The sequence below is a fragment of the Mesoplodon bidens genome (assembly GCF_964165515.1).
Source record: "Mesoplodon bidens genome assembly, chromosome: 4".
In the NCBI taxonomy this organism is placed as follows: Eukaryota; Metazoa; Chordata; class Mammalia; order Artiodactyla; family Ziphiidae; genus Mesoplodon; species Mesoplodon bidens.
In genome coordinates this window covers 5,887,624-5,906,648 of record NC_138160.1, presented here as the reverse complement: position 1 = coordinate 5,906,648, position 19,025 = coordinate 5,887,624, and the positions used below count along the sequence as shown (strand labels likewise).

General features: G+C 47.9%; 2 protein-coding genes across 6 annotated transcripts in view; one reads left to right on the top strand and one right to left on the bottom strand.

The window, feature by feature from the left end:
* Positions 1 to 6,828, bottom strand: part of SRD5A1 (steroid 5 alpha-reductase 1) — a 31,627-nt gene extending 24,799 nt beyond the window's left edge. For both annotated transcript variants that reach the window (XM_081231802.1, XM_081231803.1), the window contains exon 1: positions 6,367 to 6,828. In XM_081231802.1, coding sequence (XP_081087928.1) covers positions 6,367 to 6,641 — 275 coding nt within the window. In that variant the 5' untranslated portion in view covers positions 6,642 to 6,828. The remainder of the gene's footprint in view (positions 1 to 6,366) is intronic.
* Positions 6,829 to 7,000: 172 nt separating this feature from the next.
* NSUN2 (NOP2/Sun RNA methyltransferase 2) overlaps positions 7,001 to 19,025 on the top strand; it is a 28,510-nt gene continuing 16,485 nt past the window's right edge. For 3 of the 4 annotated variants that reach the window (XM_081231801.1, XM_081231800.1, XM_081231799.1), the window contains exons 1-7: positions 7,001 to 7,352; positions 7,467 to 7,624; positions 8,761 to 8,865; positions 14,321 to 14,426; positions 16,178 to 16,249; positions 17,032 to 17,116; positions 18,038 to 18,230. In XM_081231801.1, the coding sequence (XP_081087927.1) occupies positions 7,248 to 7,352; positions 7,467 to 7,624; positions 8,761 to 8,865; positions 14,321 to 14,426; positions 16,178 to 16,249; positions 17,032 to 17,116; positions 18,038 to 18,230 (824 nt within the window). In that variant the 5' untranslated portion in view covers positions 7,001 to 7,247. Of the gene's footprint in view, positions 7,625 to 8,760; positions 8,866 to 14,320; positions 14,427 to 16,177; positions 16,250 to 17,031; positions 17,117 to 18,037; positions 18,231 to 19,025 lie in introns of all 4 variants that reach the window. The other variant, XM_081231798.1, reaches the window with a different exon arrangement.

The window sequence follows — 19,025 nt, the reverse complement described above, 5'->3', positions numbered from 1 at the left end:
GGGCAAGGACTGGAAACAGGACCTTATAAAGGCTGACACAGGCCTCTTCTGTTGCTCTCTGCTCTCTGCCCTTGGAGGGGACAGCAGTGACCCTGATGCCCACAGGCCTGGCCATAAAACCACCGAAGTCAGAACAAGCTATGCTGAGCAATGCCACCTATGCCTGCAGACCTCTAGGACTGCCTCTGAGGACATGCCGGCCAGGGTCTTCAGGGGCCAGATGTCCAAATGCAACATGCCTTCCAGAGGGGAGGGCTCCCTCTTGGCATCTTTTCGATTATTTTTCTCTTTTTGGGTTATTCCCTTTAGCTTTACATCTTTTCCTTGGAAATCCATGCAGCTGTTGTCAGCAGTGTTTTCCTTTGACTTGGGCCAATTAGGAACCAGAATGGGACCAAGGAGTGGTGGCTTCTGGGCATGGCTTTCATCTGAGTCTTCATCCAGACTTTGGAGGGGCAAGAGCAGCTCAAGGATTGCCGTGGACCCCAGCTGTTTATCATGGTGAAGGATCCAGGCTCAGACAGTAAGGAAGGCAGGTACACCTGCTGGATGGAAATAGCACCAGTCACATGCCAGGGTCTGGGACCCAGCCACCCTGGTTACAATAGACAATCGTCTTCAAAAGCTCTTCTCAGACATCGCCTCATCTTCACACTCACCTATGGGAAATGAATACCACCCCTCTTTAAAATAACGGTATTAAGTCAGAGGTTGAAAATTCCTTAACATAGAAATAATCTTTTGAGAAACTATGAAGCACTTGGACTTAAAAGTATTTTATTTAGGTACTGGGTTATAAAGCCATTTTCTCTTCTGGATACACAGTAGCCAGGTCCCAAGGAGCTAGGAAGGAATTCTGTTTCTTGTATCATCAGCAGATGTGGGATTGAATTTGACACTTTGTTCTTCATTGTGTTAGTTTGCTTATTTTATTTTCTTTCTGTTCCATGTAAAGAAAGAATATGTACTTTCCATCAAATTGTTTTTATTACCCAGGGAAACTTACAGAAGTTTGTGTTTGTAGGACAGTCAGGAATGCAGGGAATGTTTGATGACTGGATGAACCAAAAGCCCTGAGATGTGGGAAACTCCGTGAGCTTTGATGCTCAGGGCAGTCTGCCACCTGTTTACGTTTTGGTCGAGTTTCCATGCTTAGAAAGCATAAAAGTGCTTCTTGTAGTTCCTGATAAAAATGTTCCCAATAATTCCTAATCCTATACAACATTTTTTTTATACTTTCAGAGCTGTTACTATTTACCCTCTTTAACAGATCAGGACCCAGAGGCTCAGAGGAATACGGTGCCCTGGGTGACGGGGAGAGACAGTGGGCTAGGAAGGGGCAGGCTCTGAGGCAACGTCCCAGGTGTGCCATCCAACACAGCGCAAGGTGGTGGCGAGAAACAGGACCAGGCAGGGCTGGCTCTGTCTATCCACTCTGAGGCACATTGGTCTTTAGAAGTCATCTTCAGCAAGTATTTCTACTAGGCCAGTATAATACTTATGTTAAGGGACAAAAGTGGGATATAAGGTTTTATGCGTGTTTATACGTGTTATCTTTACTGCTTAGAAAAAAAAGTAATCAAAAACTTATTAAAGACAGTGAAGGAGATATGCCAAAATATCGTCAGTGTTATCTCTGGGTGATGGAACTACAGGTGGTTTTTATTTTCTTCCTTCAATTCCTCCACGTTTTCTAAGCTTTCTACAGGAGCACACACCTCAGTTGTAGGTTCTTTTGCATGCAATACGCACACATGTACTTTAAGTCCTGGAACCTAATGCATTCAGAACAGACCTGATGAGTGAGAGGGAGAAATCTGATTTCTTGGGCTGAAGACTTGCAGTTGCTTATTGGAAAAGGCTCAGAGAGAATCAGGCAAAATTAATAAAGCAAACCACAAATTTTTCCTTAAATTTTTTCCTGAATTCTAAGGAAACAAGAAAGTGTCCTATTAGCACTCATGAAGGAAAATGGATGACAGAAAAGATCAAAGTCCCCAGAGCTAGCCCACATTTCTACTCACTGCAAAGTAGCGCCCAGAGACCCAAGCTTCTCATCCTCCCAAGCAGCTCTCACGTGCCTTCTTGAACCACTCAAGCCAGTAGGGTTAATGCCTACACGAAACCCAAGTAACTGGCAAATAACCACTGCGCCCATCGGCTGGAAAGACTCAAGCGAAAGCATTCCTTTCAAAGGTCAACATGCCAGCAACCATGTGGAATGACAAGTCTTTAATCGTTGAAAGTTAAGATTTCAAGTTTTGGGCTCCCAGACACAAGCTCCATGACTGCTTAATTTGCATAGTGAAGTATAAGAATTCTCTCTTAAAATGTTTTCCCAATTGCAATAACAGCACTGCAGTTTTCTTGCAACGAGAAATAACACAATCATTCAGCAAATGATTTGACTCTGGAAATGGAAGCAGTTGGACATCATCTCCTAGGACAGCCTATAGTGTCGCCCACCCAAGTTTGGGAACACTAAGTAACCGACGTGGTGATCTGGCAGTAATTTAGGTAATGGTAGATTTAACCATTTTTAAACGTTTACAACTGAGAGTGGTTGTTGATTTTAATATCTGACTGTCTTACTTTTTTCTCCACAATTTGACATCATTGAAATCTACAGCACTTCCTAGATTTGGATCAGTTCCCTTTGCTTTTTTTCCTTCTGTAAAAGACTCTTTCCCGGTAGTGATTAAACTGCAGTAAAGCTACATACTTACACTTTGCCCTTTCAAGGCAAGGTGACAGACACAATGAATACTTTACTTTCTGTTATTCTACACTTTGACATAAAAGTTTTCCTTTTCTCAAATTATTTGAATCCACAAGGCAAGGGCCAAGGATTTGGTGTGCCCTTCACCCCCTCCAGTCCTCTGCTGTGTTTTAGTGTTATACATGCTTTATGACACAGTTAAAAGAGAGGCTGGGCCAGGCTCTCCCCAGACCATCAACAGGCCCCAGCAGGAGGAACGACGAGCCTGAAGTAGGTGAGGTGCTTTGAGGCATTGCAATCAAGGATGACAACAGAATCAAGATCCCACAAGGTCACAGATCTGGTTGAGCGCAGACCTTGGGGTGGGTGTTTGAAAGTCTGCATACTTGGCGGGGGGTGTTTGGCACCCTTCCTCTGGGGCCTCAGGGTGACTGCGGCCCCAGTGGTAAAAAAACAGCTCAGCACTCAAGTGGGACTTTGGTTTGTAACTATTGCTAAACAGATGAGCTGGTAAGAAATATAATCAGTGACTCACTCACTCACTGCTGAATGGAAAGGGAAAATCTGTGACACAGGTACCCTGGGTTCGGGTCATATTGAATCTCCGCATGGCTGGACAGAAAGCAGCAGAACACAAGGTGAGACGGGGTTGAGGGAGCCACACCTGGGCTTCTGACAAATGCAGAGCAGCTCTGAGTTGACTTGAGAACAGGCAACTGCCCATTTCCGGCATACACTTGCCTCAGGTGAGCAGGCGAGAGGTCGGACACGCCGCCCCCCCCCCACAAAACCAAGGGCGGTGTGAGAAGATGCGATGGTGCCCTTGGGAACTCAGAAGCCCGTGACCAACAGGAGGTGACCTCAGTGCAGACAGGATGCAAAGGCCGCCGGCCGCTGGCGGGACAACCATGTGGTTTGCCATAGATTAAAAAAACCTTCCTACGGGGACTTCCCTGGTGGTCCAGCAGTTAAGACTCCATGCTTCCACTGCAGGGGGCATGGGTTCGATCCCTGGTCAGGGAACTAAGATCCCACATGTCACACAGTGTGGCCAAAAAATTTAAAAAAAAAAAAGTTACTACAAACATCCTTCACCATCCCTGGGGAGCTGGTCAGGGCCCTGGTGTGTTCTGTCCAACAGCTGTCCCCTCCTGCCCTCCTAGGCAGGCCTTCCCTCCCATCCCTGGCTCTCATGCCCCAAAGATCCTGTTGATTCTCCAGTCTGTCCTGTATTCATTGACTCAAGAGAACATCTCAACTCTGCACGCCCAACGGTGAGTAGAATGCCAAATACATCCAACAATCCGTAGTCAGTGTGTGCCGAACGAAGAGCTAAAAACACACAGGCAAACACCCCTTCCCACAGACCACGGGAAGCCTCCTTCTGGCTTCAGTCCTCAAGAGGCTCAAGCTCCCCTAGGGCGGGGCCCCGCCTCCCTCCTGTGTCAGCCCACGTCTTAGCACAGGGCCTCGGCACACGTCTGCCAAGTTCTGGAAGTTGCTGCCCACTCGGTCTCATGTCTCCCAAGCATGTCCCATGGTTTGTGTTTCTCCCGCCACTAGCCTGACTCAGGCTTGGATTCACCTGTCTCCCTTCTTACTGTCTTGTCTGGTCTACAGAGCCCTGACAAATGAGGGGCTGAGGAAACAGCTTCTGGGTCAAGGAGTTCAGTGGTTTGGAACAAGCGCTCAATGTGGTTTGCACTTCCGTTCTCGTCCAAGTGCTCACCGACTTAGGTCAAATGACCGTTTAATAAATTAGTTGCTTGGGTAGAATGGAAGATGTTTATCTTTTCTATTTGGAAAAACTTAAAGGCCCCCAAACCACATGGGCTATGTGTATAGTAACATGAACGACTTGGGGAAAGAAAAATAGCCCAGCAGTTTAAAAAGCTACACGTGCCCTGGCAAATCCTTCGGAGCAGAGTTTTTGAAGCCACTGGTCTAGAGACCGAGGAGGCGGGCAGGGTGTTAGTCCCGGCGATCGCTCATCCAACAACCTTGGCTAAAACACCTGAACTCTGTGGCTCCGTGGCCTCATCTGTATGAAAGGATCTATTCCAGTTCTGTCTGTAGAAGCGACTTCGGCCCTCCGGCAGGCTGCACCCAGTCTCCCACTAGAGTGAGCCCCGATGCAATTACACATGACACCTTATGTCAGAAAGCTTCAACTCCAGGCTGTCAGACAAAGCTCCCTTCACATCTTTCCAATGCCTTCAATGTCTTCAGATTTTTTTCTTGGCACCTGAAGCTGGCTGCAGCGTGCACAAATGTCACGCAGAGTGTGTACGCGGATATGCCCATTTGCATGGTGATATAAAGTGGTGTTATTTGTCACCATTGAGCATTCATATTTCCCAGAACCTCACAAGCACTTTACAGAGTTGCCTTTAGTATTTAATACACATGCCAATCCCACTGGTGGGTAGCTGGTACCGTAGCTATGCCAATTTAATTGATGGGGCAATCTGCTGCAGAGCAGCTTAATAACTTACCTCACCAGTCACCAGTGATGCGGTTGAGATAACACCTAGCAGTCTGACTCCAGAGCTTACTTTTAGTTGTGCCAAAAACAGACAGACACAGGTTCTGGCATATTTATGGAGAAATGTACGTAGTCATGAGAACTCTATTGATATGCAAATTGCGGTAATGCTCAATCACATTACAGAACCTCCATGAGTCTGGTAACAACTTTGCTTACTAGAATTCTCTAGGAGTGTCAGAAACAGGGCACCCAGAAAGCCTTGTGGAACACTGACTCTGTCCACTTCCAGTGCCTGCTTAAAAGCAGATGGGGACACAGCTGTGCCAGGGACTCAAGAGAGGCTTAGAGACACCCACACTTCCTTCCTGTCCCACTTTATGAAGTGGGCATAGTGGGGTGGGACCCACAATCACAGAGGTCAAGTAACCTGTCCAAGTTCACAGAGCAGGTGAGCCCAGGTCTTTCGCATGCAGGGAACGCCCTTTTTAACTTGGCAGCCTTTTGAAGTCTGAATACACATTTTCAAATTCTGATTTTAAACTTTTGTCCAGCCATTTGGTTTAGCGGTGTAAAAGCCAAAACCTAAGAGCTGGAGAAAGTCCCAACTTATTACGAGACCTGAACAGTTCAGACACAGCCATTGAGCATTCTTCACAAAAACGAAACACTTGGAAGTCAATGTAAAGACCTTATGTGTGTTTAAGGTTATTTCTTGGAAAGCCACTTCCACAGGTGCGGGGGCCCTTGCGTAATGTGGAGGTGAAAGTCTCTGAACATGCTCCATTCAAGCCCATACAGTCGGTGCATTGTAAAGGGGAAGTCACAAGGAGTTTGAGGAAACCAGGCTCCCAAGTTGCAGGTGACCATTTGGCTGGGGGAAGAGAGCTCCTCCACCCACAGCAAAGAGCCCAAAGTGGAACTAGAAAAGTAGACAGAGGATGCTGGGAGAGGGAGGGGAAGCGCAAGGAGAGGGCGCCAGGCCCTGCTGCACAGGCGGAGGGAGCCAGCCTGGGGTGGAAGGGAGGGGACAGGGCACCAGAGGTGGCAGGGAGAAGGGGGCGCACCAGGGGTGGCAGGGAGAGTCAGCGCATCAGGGGTGGCAGGGAGAGGGCAGCGCATCAGGGGTGGCAGGGAGAGGCGCGGGGCCGCCCGCCCTCACCTTTGCGCGTAGTGGACGAGGAACATGGTCAGGAGGATGCAGTTGGGCCAGCGATTGAGGCGCTCGGCGGGCGCGCACGCCAGAAGCGGCACCGCCAGCGAGGGCAGCTCCTGCACCGCCCAAGCGGCCCGCGCCGGCAGCCGAAATGCGGAGCGCGGCGACGCGTAGCGCCCGTAGGGCGAGCCCACCAGCTTCAGCAGCACGTAGCACAGGAAGCCCAGGGCGCACTCCAGGTAGGCGAGCGCGTCCAGCAGGAACCGCTCGGCCAGCTCCATTGTGGGGGACGGCAGGCGTGCTCCATGGCCCGGCAGCCGCGACGCGCCACATATAGGGCGGCGGCGGGGGCGGCGGGAGGCGCGGTTACCTGAGGTCGGGGCCCGCTGTCAAAATCCGGGGCCGGGATCCACGCCGCCCTGGCGGCCAGGAAGCAGTGGGTACGCTGACCCCGCCTGTTCCACCAGTCCAAGGGGCGCGCCGCGGACTGGGCGGGAGGCGGGTCTGCCACTCGCCCCGCCCACAAGCTAGAGCCCTGCCCACTCCGGGCCCGCTTCGCCCCCCCGTCGCCTTGGTGCGCACGCGTGACATCGGGCTGTCCGCATCTCCGCCTGAGCCTGCGCGGAAACCCATGCCCTCGGCCAGCAGGCGTCTCTCGGCCTGCTCTCTGGAGCCACTTTCCCACTCAGGGCTGTCCCCGGCTCCTCCTGCTCGTCGTTTTGCGGGAGCAAGGGTCGCGGCGCTCTGGCTTGTTTCCTGAAGGGTCCTGCAGGTCCGGGAGAGGCGCAGGCGCGGACCCGCGGGGTCCTCGAGCTGCAGCCCGGAAGTGCTCGCGGCCGAGGGTGGCGGCTCGCTGTGTGCGGGTGGTGTGCGCTGCCGCGTGGGCCATGGGGCGGCGGTCGCGGGGCCGGCGGCTCCAGCAGCAGCAGCAGCAGCAGCGACCCGGGAGCGCGGAGGACGGCGCCGAGGACGGCGAGAAGCGCAGTGGGGCGGTAAGAGCCGGGGCCCCGCGGGGGCCTCCCCGATCCCCTCCCCGATCCCCAGGCCTGCGAGGCGGTGAAGCGGGGGCTCTCCGGCCCTGGGCACACGTCCCTCTTATTCCTCAGGGCTGGGAAGGCGGGTACCCCGAGATCGTCAAGGAGAACAAGCTGTTCGAGCACTACTATCAGGAACTCAAGATCGTGCCCGAAGGCGAGTGGGACCAGTTCATGGAAGCGCTCAGGGAGCCTCTCCCGGCCACTTTAAGAATTACGGGTTACAAAAGGTAGGGGGTCATGCTTTTCGTATTTCTTGGAAAGTTGGGGTTAGAACGCCCAAGGTTTAAAACGCGGGTGTTATTTTTTCCCCCAAGAAGCGCATGTCAGCGGTGCGGATTGGAGACCCTGGAGGCCTTGAGGGGAGGGAGCAAAGTGTCCTACGGCGCAGGGAAAGGAGGGATTGCAAGTTGGGAGGCTAGAATGAGAAAGGAAAATGCAGCCTGAGGAAGGGTTGACTCCTGGGAATTCGTGAGTTGAGGATGCCCACCCTTTGGAACACATGAGAATTTGTGACATTACCGAGTTTAAGTGAAACGGACAGTGTTCTCTTTCCTTAAAAAAAATTTTTTTTGTAGTCGTGTAGGTGAGCAAGTGCTTGCCCATTGCCCGCTGCACAAAGACCAAATACCGAGGCAAGGGGCTTTTGCAGAGAGTGAAAAGGCTTTACTGCAGGGCAACCAAGCAAGGAGACAGGAGGCAGTGCTCAGCTTTCCCCGTCAGCTGTTGAGTGGGGTATTTATCTTGGGGGTGGGCAGTAAGAGGAGGAGGTGGCTCGGAAATGATGGGCGGAAAGTTGGGGGGAGTTTCAGGAGTTCCCTACAGGTTCTCGGTTCTTCATGCCTGTTTATGGGTCACATGTGCAGATTCGGGGTGGGGCGTTCTGTCTGTTACATGCGGTGGATTTTCAGCCTGTGATGTCTAAAGTTTACCGTGGGTTATTTTAGTCCCTAAACGCGCCTGTGCCACGCGAAGGGGCCTTTAGCACGTTGTTTCCATGTCTGCACATCCCCGGTCTTTGGCAAAACAAGCTTAGAGGTCTCAGTTAATCACTGTGTTTTGCCTTATGGGCCTTGAGTGTGTAAGTTACAGGGTGTGGTTTCAGTTATACCTTTTGAAGATGATCTGCAAAGTGAAATTGGAACTCGAGGAATATTTAGGAGGGAAGGAACTCAGTAGTATTGTATGGTCAGACAATGAGGATTGTTAAGCTTTGAAAGAATAGAGTAAAAAGGCAGTAATTAAAGAATGTGTTCTCTCCACACAACGATGGTTTTAGTTTTAAAACAATCTTGAATTTACAAAGAGGTAAAATTTATTAAATTAGCTTTCCAGATGGATTTGAAACTTGCTTACTTTTTAATAGCCACGCAAAAGAGATTCTCCATTGCTTAAAGAACAAGTATTTCAAGGAACTGGAGGACCTGGAGGTGGACGGGCAGAAAGTTGAAGTTCCACAGCCCCTGAGTTGGTAGGTATAACAAGGCTTCATCCTATTGGATGTTTCTCTGAGGTTTTAATCTTTCTCACTTGAATGTATTTCTCGGTAGTGCGTTTGCTGTTGGCATGAAAGAACCTGAATATACTTTCCGGGCATTCTCCTGGTCTTCTTCCCAGTGCTTTTTTTTTATCACTGTTAGTTCATGCTGGTGTGCAAGTTTTCCTATGTGATTTGCAGCGTAGTGTGTTGAAGTCTTGATTTCAGTTAATTTTTCCAAGTCAGTCCAGCCTTTTTCCTTCCTTGACGTTACCATTTCCACCATTTCCATCATTTCCATTTACACCCCTTGTCTTCATGTCAGAAGCGTTGCAGACTTAATGTTTTGTTGCAGGGCCCAGCGGTTAGGCCAGGTAAGAATCGTGGCGTGGGAGGTAACACGGAGGGTAGCCGATATTCAGTTTGTGAATCGCTCGGTTTATTGTACACACCACACTGCACAAGAGAAGGTAATCATGCACCTGAGGGAAGGAAGGGGGTGACGAAGGGGGCGTCTCAGCATGAGTGTTGGTCCCCTTTCCTGGGTGTGAGCGAGCGGGAAGTCCTTGTCTGCTCTGAGAGTGCCTCCAGCAGCATCTCCGTCTGTCTGAAGCAGCCCCTCCGCCTCAGAGCCTCAGGTCCTGGGACGATGAGCCTTCCAGCCACTGGCTCAGTGTTTTAAAGAGTTATGCACCTGGGGTTCTCTTCTCTATCTGTCGCCCCTTCTGTTCCCATGCCGTCTTTCTGAGGACGTTACCAAACACGGGATGTTTCCGAACGGTCACCACGGAGATTCACGCTGGTCACTGTGACTCCATTTCAGACTATTCAACGCCGCCGAAAGTCATACAAGAGAGTAGGAATCGGGGCTTCCCTGGTGGCGCAGTGGATAAGAATCCGCCTGCCAATGCAGGGGACACGGGTTCGAGCCCTGGTCCGGGAAGATCCCACATGCCGTGGAGCAACTAAGCCCGTGTGCCACAACTACTGAGCCTGCGAGCCACAACTGCTGAGCCCGTGTGCCACAACTACTGAGCCTGTGCTCTAGAGCCTGCGAGCCACAGCTACTGAGCCTGCGTGCCACAACTACTGAAGCCGATGCACCTAGAGCCCATGCTCTGCAACAAGAGAAGCCACCGCAATGAGAAGCCTGCACACGGCATCGAAGAGTAGCCCCCGCTCGCAGCAACTAGAAAAAGCCCGCGCGCAGCAATGAAGACCCAACGCAGCCAAAAATAAAATAAATAAATTTATCTAAAAAAAAGAGAGAGAGTAGGAATCACATGACTAGAAATCACAACATAGCCCTTCACCTGGCAAAGGCTCAGCAAGGCCGCCTCAGCCGTCCTGTGTGTCTGCTGTCTCCAGGGCCCAAGCACACTCCTGCCCTCTCTGCTTACCGCCCTTTTATCTTACTGTCCCGTAGGTGTCCTGTGGCTTACTTGTTTCTCAGGGTCCAGTTCAGGGCTCAGGTGTGTGAAGGCAGAACGTTGTCTAGTAAAATGTCTGGAGTACTCGAGCACAAACCATAGCAATGCCCTGGACTAATTTATAAACAGAAAACTCGTTACATTGCTGTAGTTCTACATTTCAGATGATCAAGTTTGCGGTATTGAGAGTTCTCACAAAACAGCAACAACAACACATTTTAAATGATTGCTTTAAAAAGCTGAATTTAACCAGCATTTCCTGGCAACCTTTGACTCTTCAAGTATGTGATGTTACCTTTCATTTTTACCCTTGTGATACCCTTTAGTGATCACAAACCAAGGTCAGGTTCTCATTAATCATGGGCTGTGGATTTGCTTGCTTTTCATTCTTTTGTTGGCCGTTGGGATTTTCAGTGTCTGTATCACAGATGTGCACATCATCCACCTTTAGAATGAATGCTGAATGGCCAGATGCTAAAATCAGATCAAAACCAAATGTCAGCATTATAGAATGCATTTCTGGGACACAGGACTAAACCTTCAATATTAAGCCAGAACATTTCATGATGGTTTTTTTCGTTAAACGATTTTAGTCAGAGTTTAAAAGCTTGACTGTTAGAGGACAGAAAAGGACTCAGGTGCTAGGTGGCTCTTGGTGGTCACTCACTGCATGTCCGCTGTCCTGAGGCCAGTGGACAAGGAAGATGTTTGTCCAGTTGCTGTACCTACAGCATTGCCGTGTGAGGTAGCTTCACGTGGTGAGCTGCTCTTCCTCTCAGAGGACCTGGGTTATAGACTTAACTCTCCCGTGCCAAGGTTTGGAGACGTGATTGATGTCCTGGCACTTAAGTAGGGGTCATCTGATGTTTTCAGAAGCAGGTTTAAGGTTGTCTTTGTGCACGTTTCTATTTCTAATCATCTTGCCTGCATTTGCTGCCTCTCGCAATCACCTGAAAACATTTTTATTCCTTCAACCTTATGTTCAGAGGCACAGCTTTTCGGATGCGGAGGTCTCTGAGCGTCCTCTGGGTCTGAGCAGTAAGAGGAGGTGAAAATTCAGCACGTGCTCCTGTGGGAAAGAGGTGCCTCTTCTGTGGCCTGTCCCTGTGGGATTTTCCTCCACAGCTCCAACAAATACGGGAATTAGTCTCGCTGTTTTTTTTTTTTTGCGGTACGTGGGCCTCTCACTGCTGTGGCCTCTCCCATTGAGGAGCACAGGCTCTGGACGTGCAGGCCCAGCGGCCACGGCTCATGGGCCCAGCCGCTCCGCGGCATGTGGGATCTTCCCGGACCAGGGCACGAACCCGTGTCCCCTGCATTGGCAGGCGGACTCTCAGCCACTGCGCCACCAGGGAAACCCTAGTCTTGCTATTTTTATTGTTCTCTGCAAACTGTGGTCATACTTTTGTTTAACCAGCTCATTGAACATTTAACGGCTATTTTTTGCTGTCGATTTTTGAATTTGGGGTATGAGTACAGGACCAGTCTGTTCCCAGACTTGTTGGAAAGGCTCTGCAGGTATCCTGTGGGTGAAGAACACAAGCGAGTCACTCCAGTAACAGCCAGGCATTCTCTGCACATTACTGTTTGCTTTAATTTTCTGAACGTGGCTGAAGGGTGTGAGCAGCATGTTGTAAGATTTGGGTTCCTGATATTCAACCTTTTTCCATTATCAGTGACAGTTGTGTGATAGTTTTATTGTATAAATATTTAATCAATCAAGTTTTATTGTATAAACATTTAATCAAATTCACTTGTCAAGTGTGGGAAACCCATAAATCAGTAAGCAAGTAAAGCAGAAACTTAAAGTACTTCTGGTGGTTTTCTATATTGTTCAAAATGAAATAGATCATGTATTCTTTTAACCTTTTGGGACATCGTGGGATATAATATAGGAGAAATGTTTTTGGGAACCAGGTTTTCTAGAAGGTATAGGACTTATTATGTATAGGACTTATAGCTTGGGCAGATTTTATTTTTATCCATTTCATAGACTAGGAACTGTAAGGAATTATCCTAAAGCATTTTTTAAGAGACCTTGTTTTGACAATCAGTTGTTGAGAACACACCTTATTGTCTTGCTGTTTGTTCTTTTTAAATGTCTGGGTTGAAGATGATTTATCGTAGGTGTTGTATATACTTAGAGACCGTTTTTCTTAAGAATTTTTTAGGGACAAAGGGGACAGTGGTGCTTTTAATTTATCCTTAAAATATACGACAAGTTTGCAAAATAGGACTTTAAAGACTCAGTAGCTAAATTTGAATTACATAACTATAAATTAAATACATTTTTTAAAGATTGTTTGATGTTGAAATCTGTGAAGATTTTCCTAAACATTTGTTAGCTCAAAAGAGTTGTTCCTAACGCTATATAAGAAACCTACTTTTTCATTTTAATTGTCTGTCTTTGTATTTAACTGTCTAAAAGTTCTTAAATATTTTTCTCGTATGAGTAAGAGCTTTCACAATCGTAATAACTTACAGTCGAATTTTATTCGTGTAATAGTAAATTTACATTTTAACTACTAGAAATTCAACCTGTAAGGCACGTAAGGAAATATTCCCTCAAGTTATATCTAGAGACTGATGTCTCTATTTGAAAATGAAACTTCAGCGATGTACAGTAAATAGTGGCAGGCAGCATTCACATTAGTGGTGTTTGGTGGCTTGGTAAAGTAGTAACTGGCATGAGGACTGTCATCAGTCACAGACAGTTTGGGGTTGCCAGTAGACGTTTGTTTGTCAGCCAAGGTAGCAGTGGGTCAGCAGGTTTCCTTCAGTTCTACAGCTGGAGCCAACCTGAGTGAACCCCTGCCATTCACCTCTAGTGGGGCCAAAGGGAGTATTTAAAGCTAAACTTTTTGAACTTGTCTGATAAGTATGATTGCATTTTGGTTCTGTAGTTTTGAAACAGGTTAAATATTGAAGAGAGAAGCAGGCATAAGAGATAGAAACAAAGCACCGGGACATGTGGAGGGTGGCCGTGAACAGATTCAGCCAGTTTAATCTTCATTATTTGGTGGAAAGTATGTTTCAAAAGTATCTCATGGAAACAGGACAGTTGAGCAGTGTCTTCGGATCTTAAGCCTGAGTTTGTGTCTGTCAAGTAATCAGAGTCTCAGAGCAGTCAGATGTGGTGTTGTCCAGACGTTCCGGCCTCGTTTTCATGGCTGTCACCTTAGCCACAGTTTGACACGTGGAAGCATTGTGACCCTGCGTTGTTAAGTTGAGCTCATTATTGTCCCTCAGAGTTAACAGTGAGTTCAGTATGATTTGTCACCGAGTGCCACGTTATGCTGAGCGTGGCCCCACGTGTCCTATCTGTGTACTGACCTGTGCAGTTGGAGCTCAGCGGGTGGGCAGGTACCAGCCGCGATGAAAAAGCACACACTTCCTAATCAGTGGTGGCGTGATTTATAGACAGTTCACATATATTCCCAGAAAGGGCAGGAGAAGCTTCATTCTTAGGTCTGTATAAGCAGCGGCCTAGGAGCTCAAACTAATGCACTGGTGATTTCCAAGGTTTTTTGGTATGTAAAACATTTCAGTACATTATTGCACTGATTTGTTTTGGAAATAGTGAAGAACATAGTAAAAAGGATTGTAATCAAACGTTTGTCAAACATTCTAATACCTGCCCTACGGCATCACTTTGATTCTGTGTGACCTGTAAGTAATGCGTCACCTCGTGTCCTCCGTTGGCCCCCGCGCCGTCACGTTAGCTCAGCACAGTGGGGACCAGCTCAGATCGTGGACACGCGTCACCATAACTTCTCAGTGGTGTCGTGTGCGCGTGTCTCTCAGAGCGCCCAGGCCGCCTGGGCCGGGGCCGCGGGGCAGTGAGAGTGTGCCCGTGTGTCCCAGAGCTCTCAACGGGGCTGCTGGCCGTCAGCGGGGACGGGACTGAGCGGCCGGAACACAGCTGCCTGTCTCGTTTGGCTCGTGACCTGTATAAGCAAGAAGTTGTGAAGAGGCCGCTTTAACATAACCCATAAATGTTTTGCTTGTTTTTCGGTCAGGTATCCTGAAGAACTTGCCTGGCACACAAACTTAAGTCGAAAAATCTTGAGGAAGTCTCCACAATTGGAAAAGTTTCACCAGTTTCTGGTTAGCGAAACTGAATCTGTGAGTAGATACCCCTACATTTGCTGGTTTCCTTGAAACTTTCAATGGGCCTTAGTATCAGTCCGGTAGTTTTTTTGTTTGTTTGTTTGTTTTTTGCGGTACGCGGGCCTCTCACCATTGTGGCCTCTCCCGCTGCGGAGCACAGGCTCCGGACGCACAGGCTCAGCGGCCATGGCCCACGGGCCCAGCCGCTCCGCGGCACGTGGGATCTTCCCGGACCGGGGCACGAACCCGTGTCCCCCGCATCGGCAGGCGGACTCTCAACCACTGCGCCACCAGGGAAGCCCCAGTCCGGTAGTTTTATTTTAACCATACGTGCCTCTGGGAGTGACGAGGTGGATGAGGCGGGGAGAACAACCCGCTGAAGCGTGTGTGCGCCCCCTGAACTTCTGGTAATTTACGTGGTTGCTGTCTCGGCGCCTCTGATCGTGAAACGTCCGTGTGATCGTGAAACCGTCGCACATGCCGGCGTGGCTCCTTGTTTCTGGCCGCTCCGGGTTGGGGTGGCCGCAGCCGGGGCGGGGGTGGGGTGGGCACAGCGCCCTGCTCCACGGGCCTCGCTCAGGAGCAGCTGCCCCGTCTGCCCCATCTCCCACGTCCTTCCGAGGTTTGCGTGCCACGCGCCTTTCCCGCTCTCACGCTCTCACGGCCGTGTGTATTTTATTAAAGTGTTTTCCCCCGCCTTTGCCAGGCAGACAAACAAGACCTAAATGCGACAGCTTTGGTTCTCGTAGAACGACCTCGCCTTCGCCCTGTCAGCCCCTCAGCCTCCCCAGGTTCCCTGATGGCGGTTCAGTCACTGGACTTGTAACCTTTAGCCTCACATCTTCCCCGACAAAATAGCTGTTCCCGCGTGTAACGCGTGATTGAGTGAATGCCCATAAAATTGGGATGCTGTGAGCGTTGCAGTTTACTTTCCGTTTTTTTGACATTCTTAATAGTCTCACGTTTAAAATCAGAAGCTGCCCCTTCCGGTTTTCTAATCTCCTTTTTCTAGCCAAGGAAGCCTCTGTGTGTCACCAGATGGTTTTTATTTCTTTTTCACCCGGAGCTTCTGTGTCCAGCTGACAGGATTATCGTGCTTCCCATGTTTCTTGCCTTGAAGCCATAACCAATTTAGAAACCTTTCACCTCGCTCCTTTCTAGTAGCTACTCAGTCCAGGGTAGAGCTGTTCCCTCTTGAAGCTGTTAAAATAGGGTTGTGATTGACACAAGTGCTGGATTTCACTAAGAAACTTGTCTGAATCTGAACAGCTGTACATTTTAACGGATGTCCTGACCCACGAGTGAAGATCTAGAGGATGGCTGGTTTAGTGAGGAGTTTTAATTCTTCTCTCTCTTCCACAGGAAACATGGGGGCAGTGGTTGATAGGGACAGTTCTCAGGAATACAGAGCAGGCGTGGGCTGTTCTGGAAACAGGAGAACTAAGAGATAGAACTTACAGTTTCAGCTATGAAACTTCTAACGGGGACTTTCTGTCCTGTCCTGTGCTCGTGTTATACTTGAATTTCTCATATTCTAATGTTGTTTTGATATTTATGGTCATCCTTACTTAGTCTTTTGGTAGCAACCATTTATCCACTAGTATAAAAATCTGTCTTACTTACTGTCTATGTGATAGTACTAACTTTTGTGTTCTGTGTATAATTATACGGTATTTTCCTGTTGCATTGGAAATAATGCCCAGTATTAATTTTTTTCTGCCTTTCTTAATGCCATTGCTGATTTTTTAAAAATTTTATTTCCTAAGGGAAACATCAGTCGTCAAGAAGCCGTTAGCATGATTCCACCACTGTTGCTTAATGCTCACCCTCACCATAAGGTATCGTGCATTGAATAGAAAATTCTGGTGGGTAGGCTACTATCAGTGTTTGCGTCTCTGTTCTGTTGAGACCTTTTTTTCTTTATATAGTTAATCATTTCTGTTTTTCTTTTCACTTTGGGTAAAGTGGAGAATGACGTATATTTTATTTTAGGTTCTTTTTGCAATTTTTACAACTCAGTTTCTTTACTTACTACTCAGATAATCTTCAGTGTTCCTGATTGACTAAATCGGTTGAAAATCATAGTGAACATGTATTGAGCACGTGTTGAATGCTGAGGATTGTTCTGTGTTCTTTTTGTGAATCGCTTCACTTTATTGTCCGCATACCCTGTGAGGGTAGATGCTATCACTGTCCCCATTTTTCCAGATGAGGGGAAGGAGGCAAAGAAAGGTGGAGCCTGAAGTCACAAACTAGTCATCAGTGACTGAGCTGAGACTTGAACCCAGCTAGCTCTGCCTTTCAGCATTTTGTTATACTGCTTCTCGCACTTAGCATCTTTACTCATCGTCGCTAAATTTATTGCTTTCACTGGTGCCTAGTGCCATTTTGTTCCTATCCCCTGTGGAGTAAGTATCTTTATCCTTCTGTGGTTTGGGGACATTATATAATATTAGGCCCCTGGAAGTTCAGTGTAACATGCTATAGATTCATTCTATAAATAAATGTATTTGGGTTGTGAAATAGAAATGAAAAACTAGTTTTAAGTCATTCTAAATTAAATGTAGGATGATTGATTTATTAAAAGAAGAACATCAGACATTTTCTTGCTTTTCAGTAGATTTTAGATATGTGCGCAGCACCTGGATCAAAGACCACACAGCTAATCGAAATGCTGCATGCTGACATGAGCGTGCCTTTCCCAGGTATGCACTGGGCTGGTGTTTGAAGGGTAGGGGTGCTACTTTGGTGGGTTGTAGGCAAGGAAAAGAGCATAACACAGGAGGCATCAGGCAGATGGGTTTTGTGTCTCTGAAAGTAGAGCTGGACGCTGTGCACACCTGTCACGTGTCCTCAGACCCGCACGTGCACTGCGGGGAGGGCCTTTACTTTAGAATTATGTGTATTTTCTATAAAAGCAAGTGGTGTTTCTTTTTAAAGCCATAGTAGGTAGATTGCCCTTTGAGTTTTCGGTAGTAACAGTCTCACATTGGGGTTTTTGTTTCCTTTTCACTGTTTACTACCTATGTGAGAGGCAGGAGAGTGTAGTTGTTCAGAGCTGCTGTCAGACTCCCTAGGTTCAAATCCCACCGCCATTTAATAGGTGACTTCTGTGACATTACCAGACATCACATACGAAATGGGACATCTGTCTTGAACTTGGAGGACCTTATGTAAGATTGCAAAGGTCAGAGTCTCCCAGGGAGCGGGTTGACTTGACCCTCAGGAGCCTCGGCCCCTCCCCAGGAAGCGGATTCGCAGGGTCCAGAATGGAGGCCCAGCACACGCGCACTATTTTTAACACTTGTTGGGGGATTTTGTGGCTTTTTACATCTTTCTCCCCTCACCTTCCTTTTTAGTTAATCGTTAATAATGGAAACGTTACTTTTGGCACAGTAATTGGTACAAAGTGAATAATCGTTGAACAGATGAATCTTGAAGTTTTGACATTTTGCCGAGCCACCTGGTTCCTTTTTCTGGACCACTTCCCCAGTTCTAGCAAACCTGAAGCTCGGTCTTAAGTTTGCTCAGTTGCCAGTCTCACCTGCCAGCCTAGAGGTGACACATTTCAGGAAATTGCTCCATTTATGCCACCTTTCACCTGACGCACAGTTTTATGTTCCCAGAGGGGTTTGTCATCGCGAATGACGTGGACAACAAGCGCTGCTACCTGCTTGTGCATCAGGCCAAGCGGCTGAGCAGTCCCTGCATCATGGTGGTCAACCATGATGCGTCCTGCATCCCTCGGCTCCAGATGGATGTGAACGGGAAGAAGGAGATTCTCTTCTATGACCGCATCTTATGTGACGTCCCTTGCAGGTACGATTAAGAGGCCAGAAAGCCCAGAGTCCACTCGAAATCACATCAGATACAGTCTAAAGTGAATCTGCACACGGTGCGTGTGCAATTGCACGCGTGTGAATCTTGTGGCAACTGGTTTGAAGAGAGAGACACTGTGAGCGTAAATCAGAAGCCAGAAACTCAATTCTAGTGATAAACAGAACGAAGAGATCAGAAAGGGGGTGGTTTTGATCGTCTTAAAAAGGGACACGAAGAAGATACCTGAGAGGCAAGCAGCGTCATCATAAAGCCTCGTTAACAGGCTTTTCAGGATGTTAGTGCCAAGAGCGATTTGCTTGTGCTTACTTCCGGTGAGTATGTAGGATACTTGTCTTAGGATAATACGTGATCACATTGGGCTTCTGTGGTGAATCTTATGTAGCACAGTGAAACTCAGGGGTTCCAACCTTTGGGAAACTTGTGTATTTGTACACATGACTTTCTTCAAATTTTACAAATTTTAGATTTTTAGAGTTTACCTATAAAAGAATCTCATGGCATAGCTGAATAACTGAGTTTTTCCAAAAAGAAGAGAATGAAACTTAAAATGTCTGTTAATTTCCTGGAGGCAGTGACATAGGCACTGGTGTCCCACATGTCTAATACCTTCTGAGCACGACTTCGTTGAGACAAAGCACAAACTGTCTCAACAAAGTTTAGTACAAACGCTGCCACAGAACTTTGTTAGCACTAAACACAGTGTTTAAATAGGACACATCGGAATTAAATCCTGTCTTATTTAAACAAGGGGCAGATTAGTGCTGGTGGCAGAAC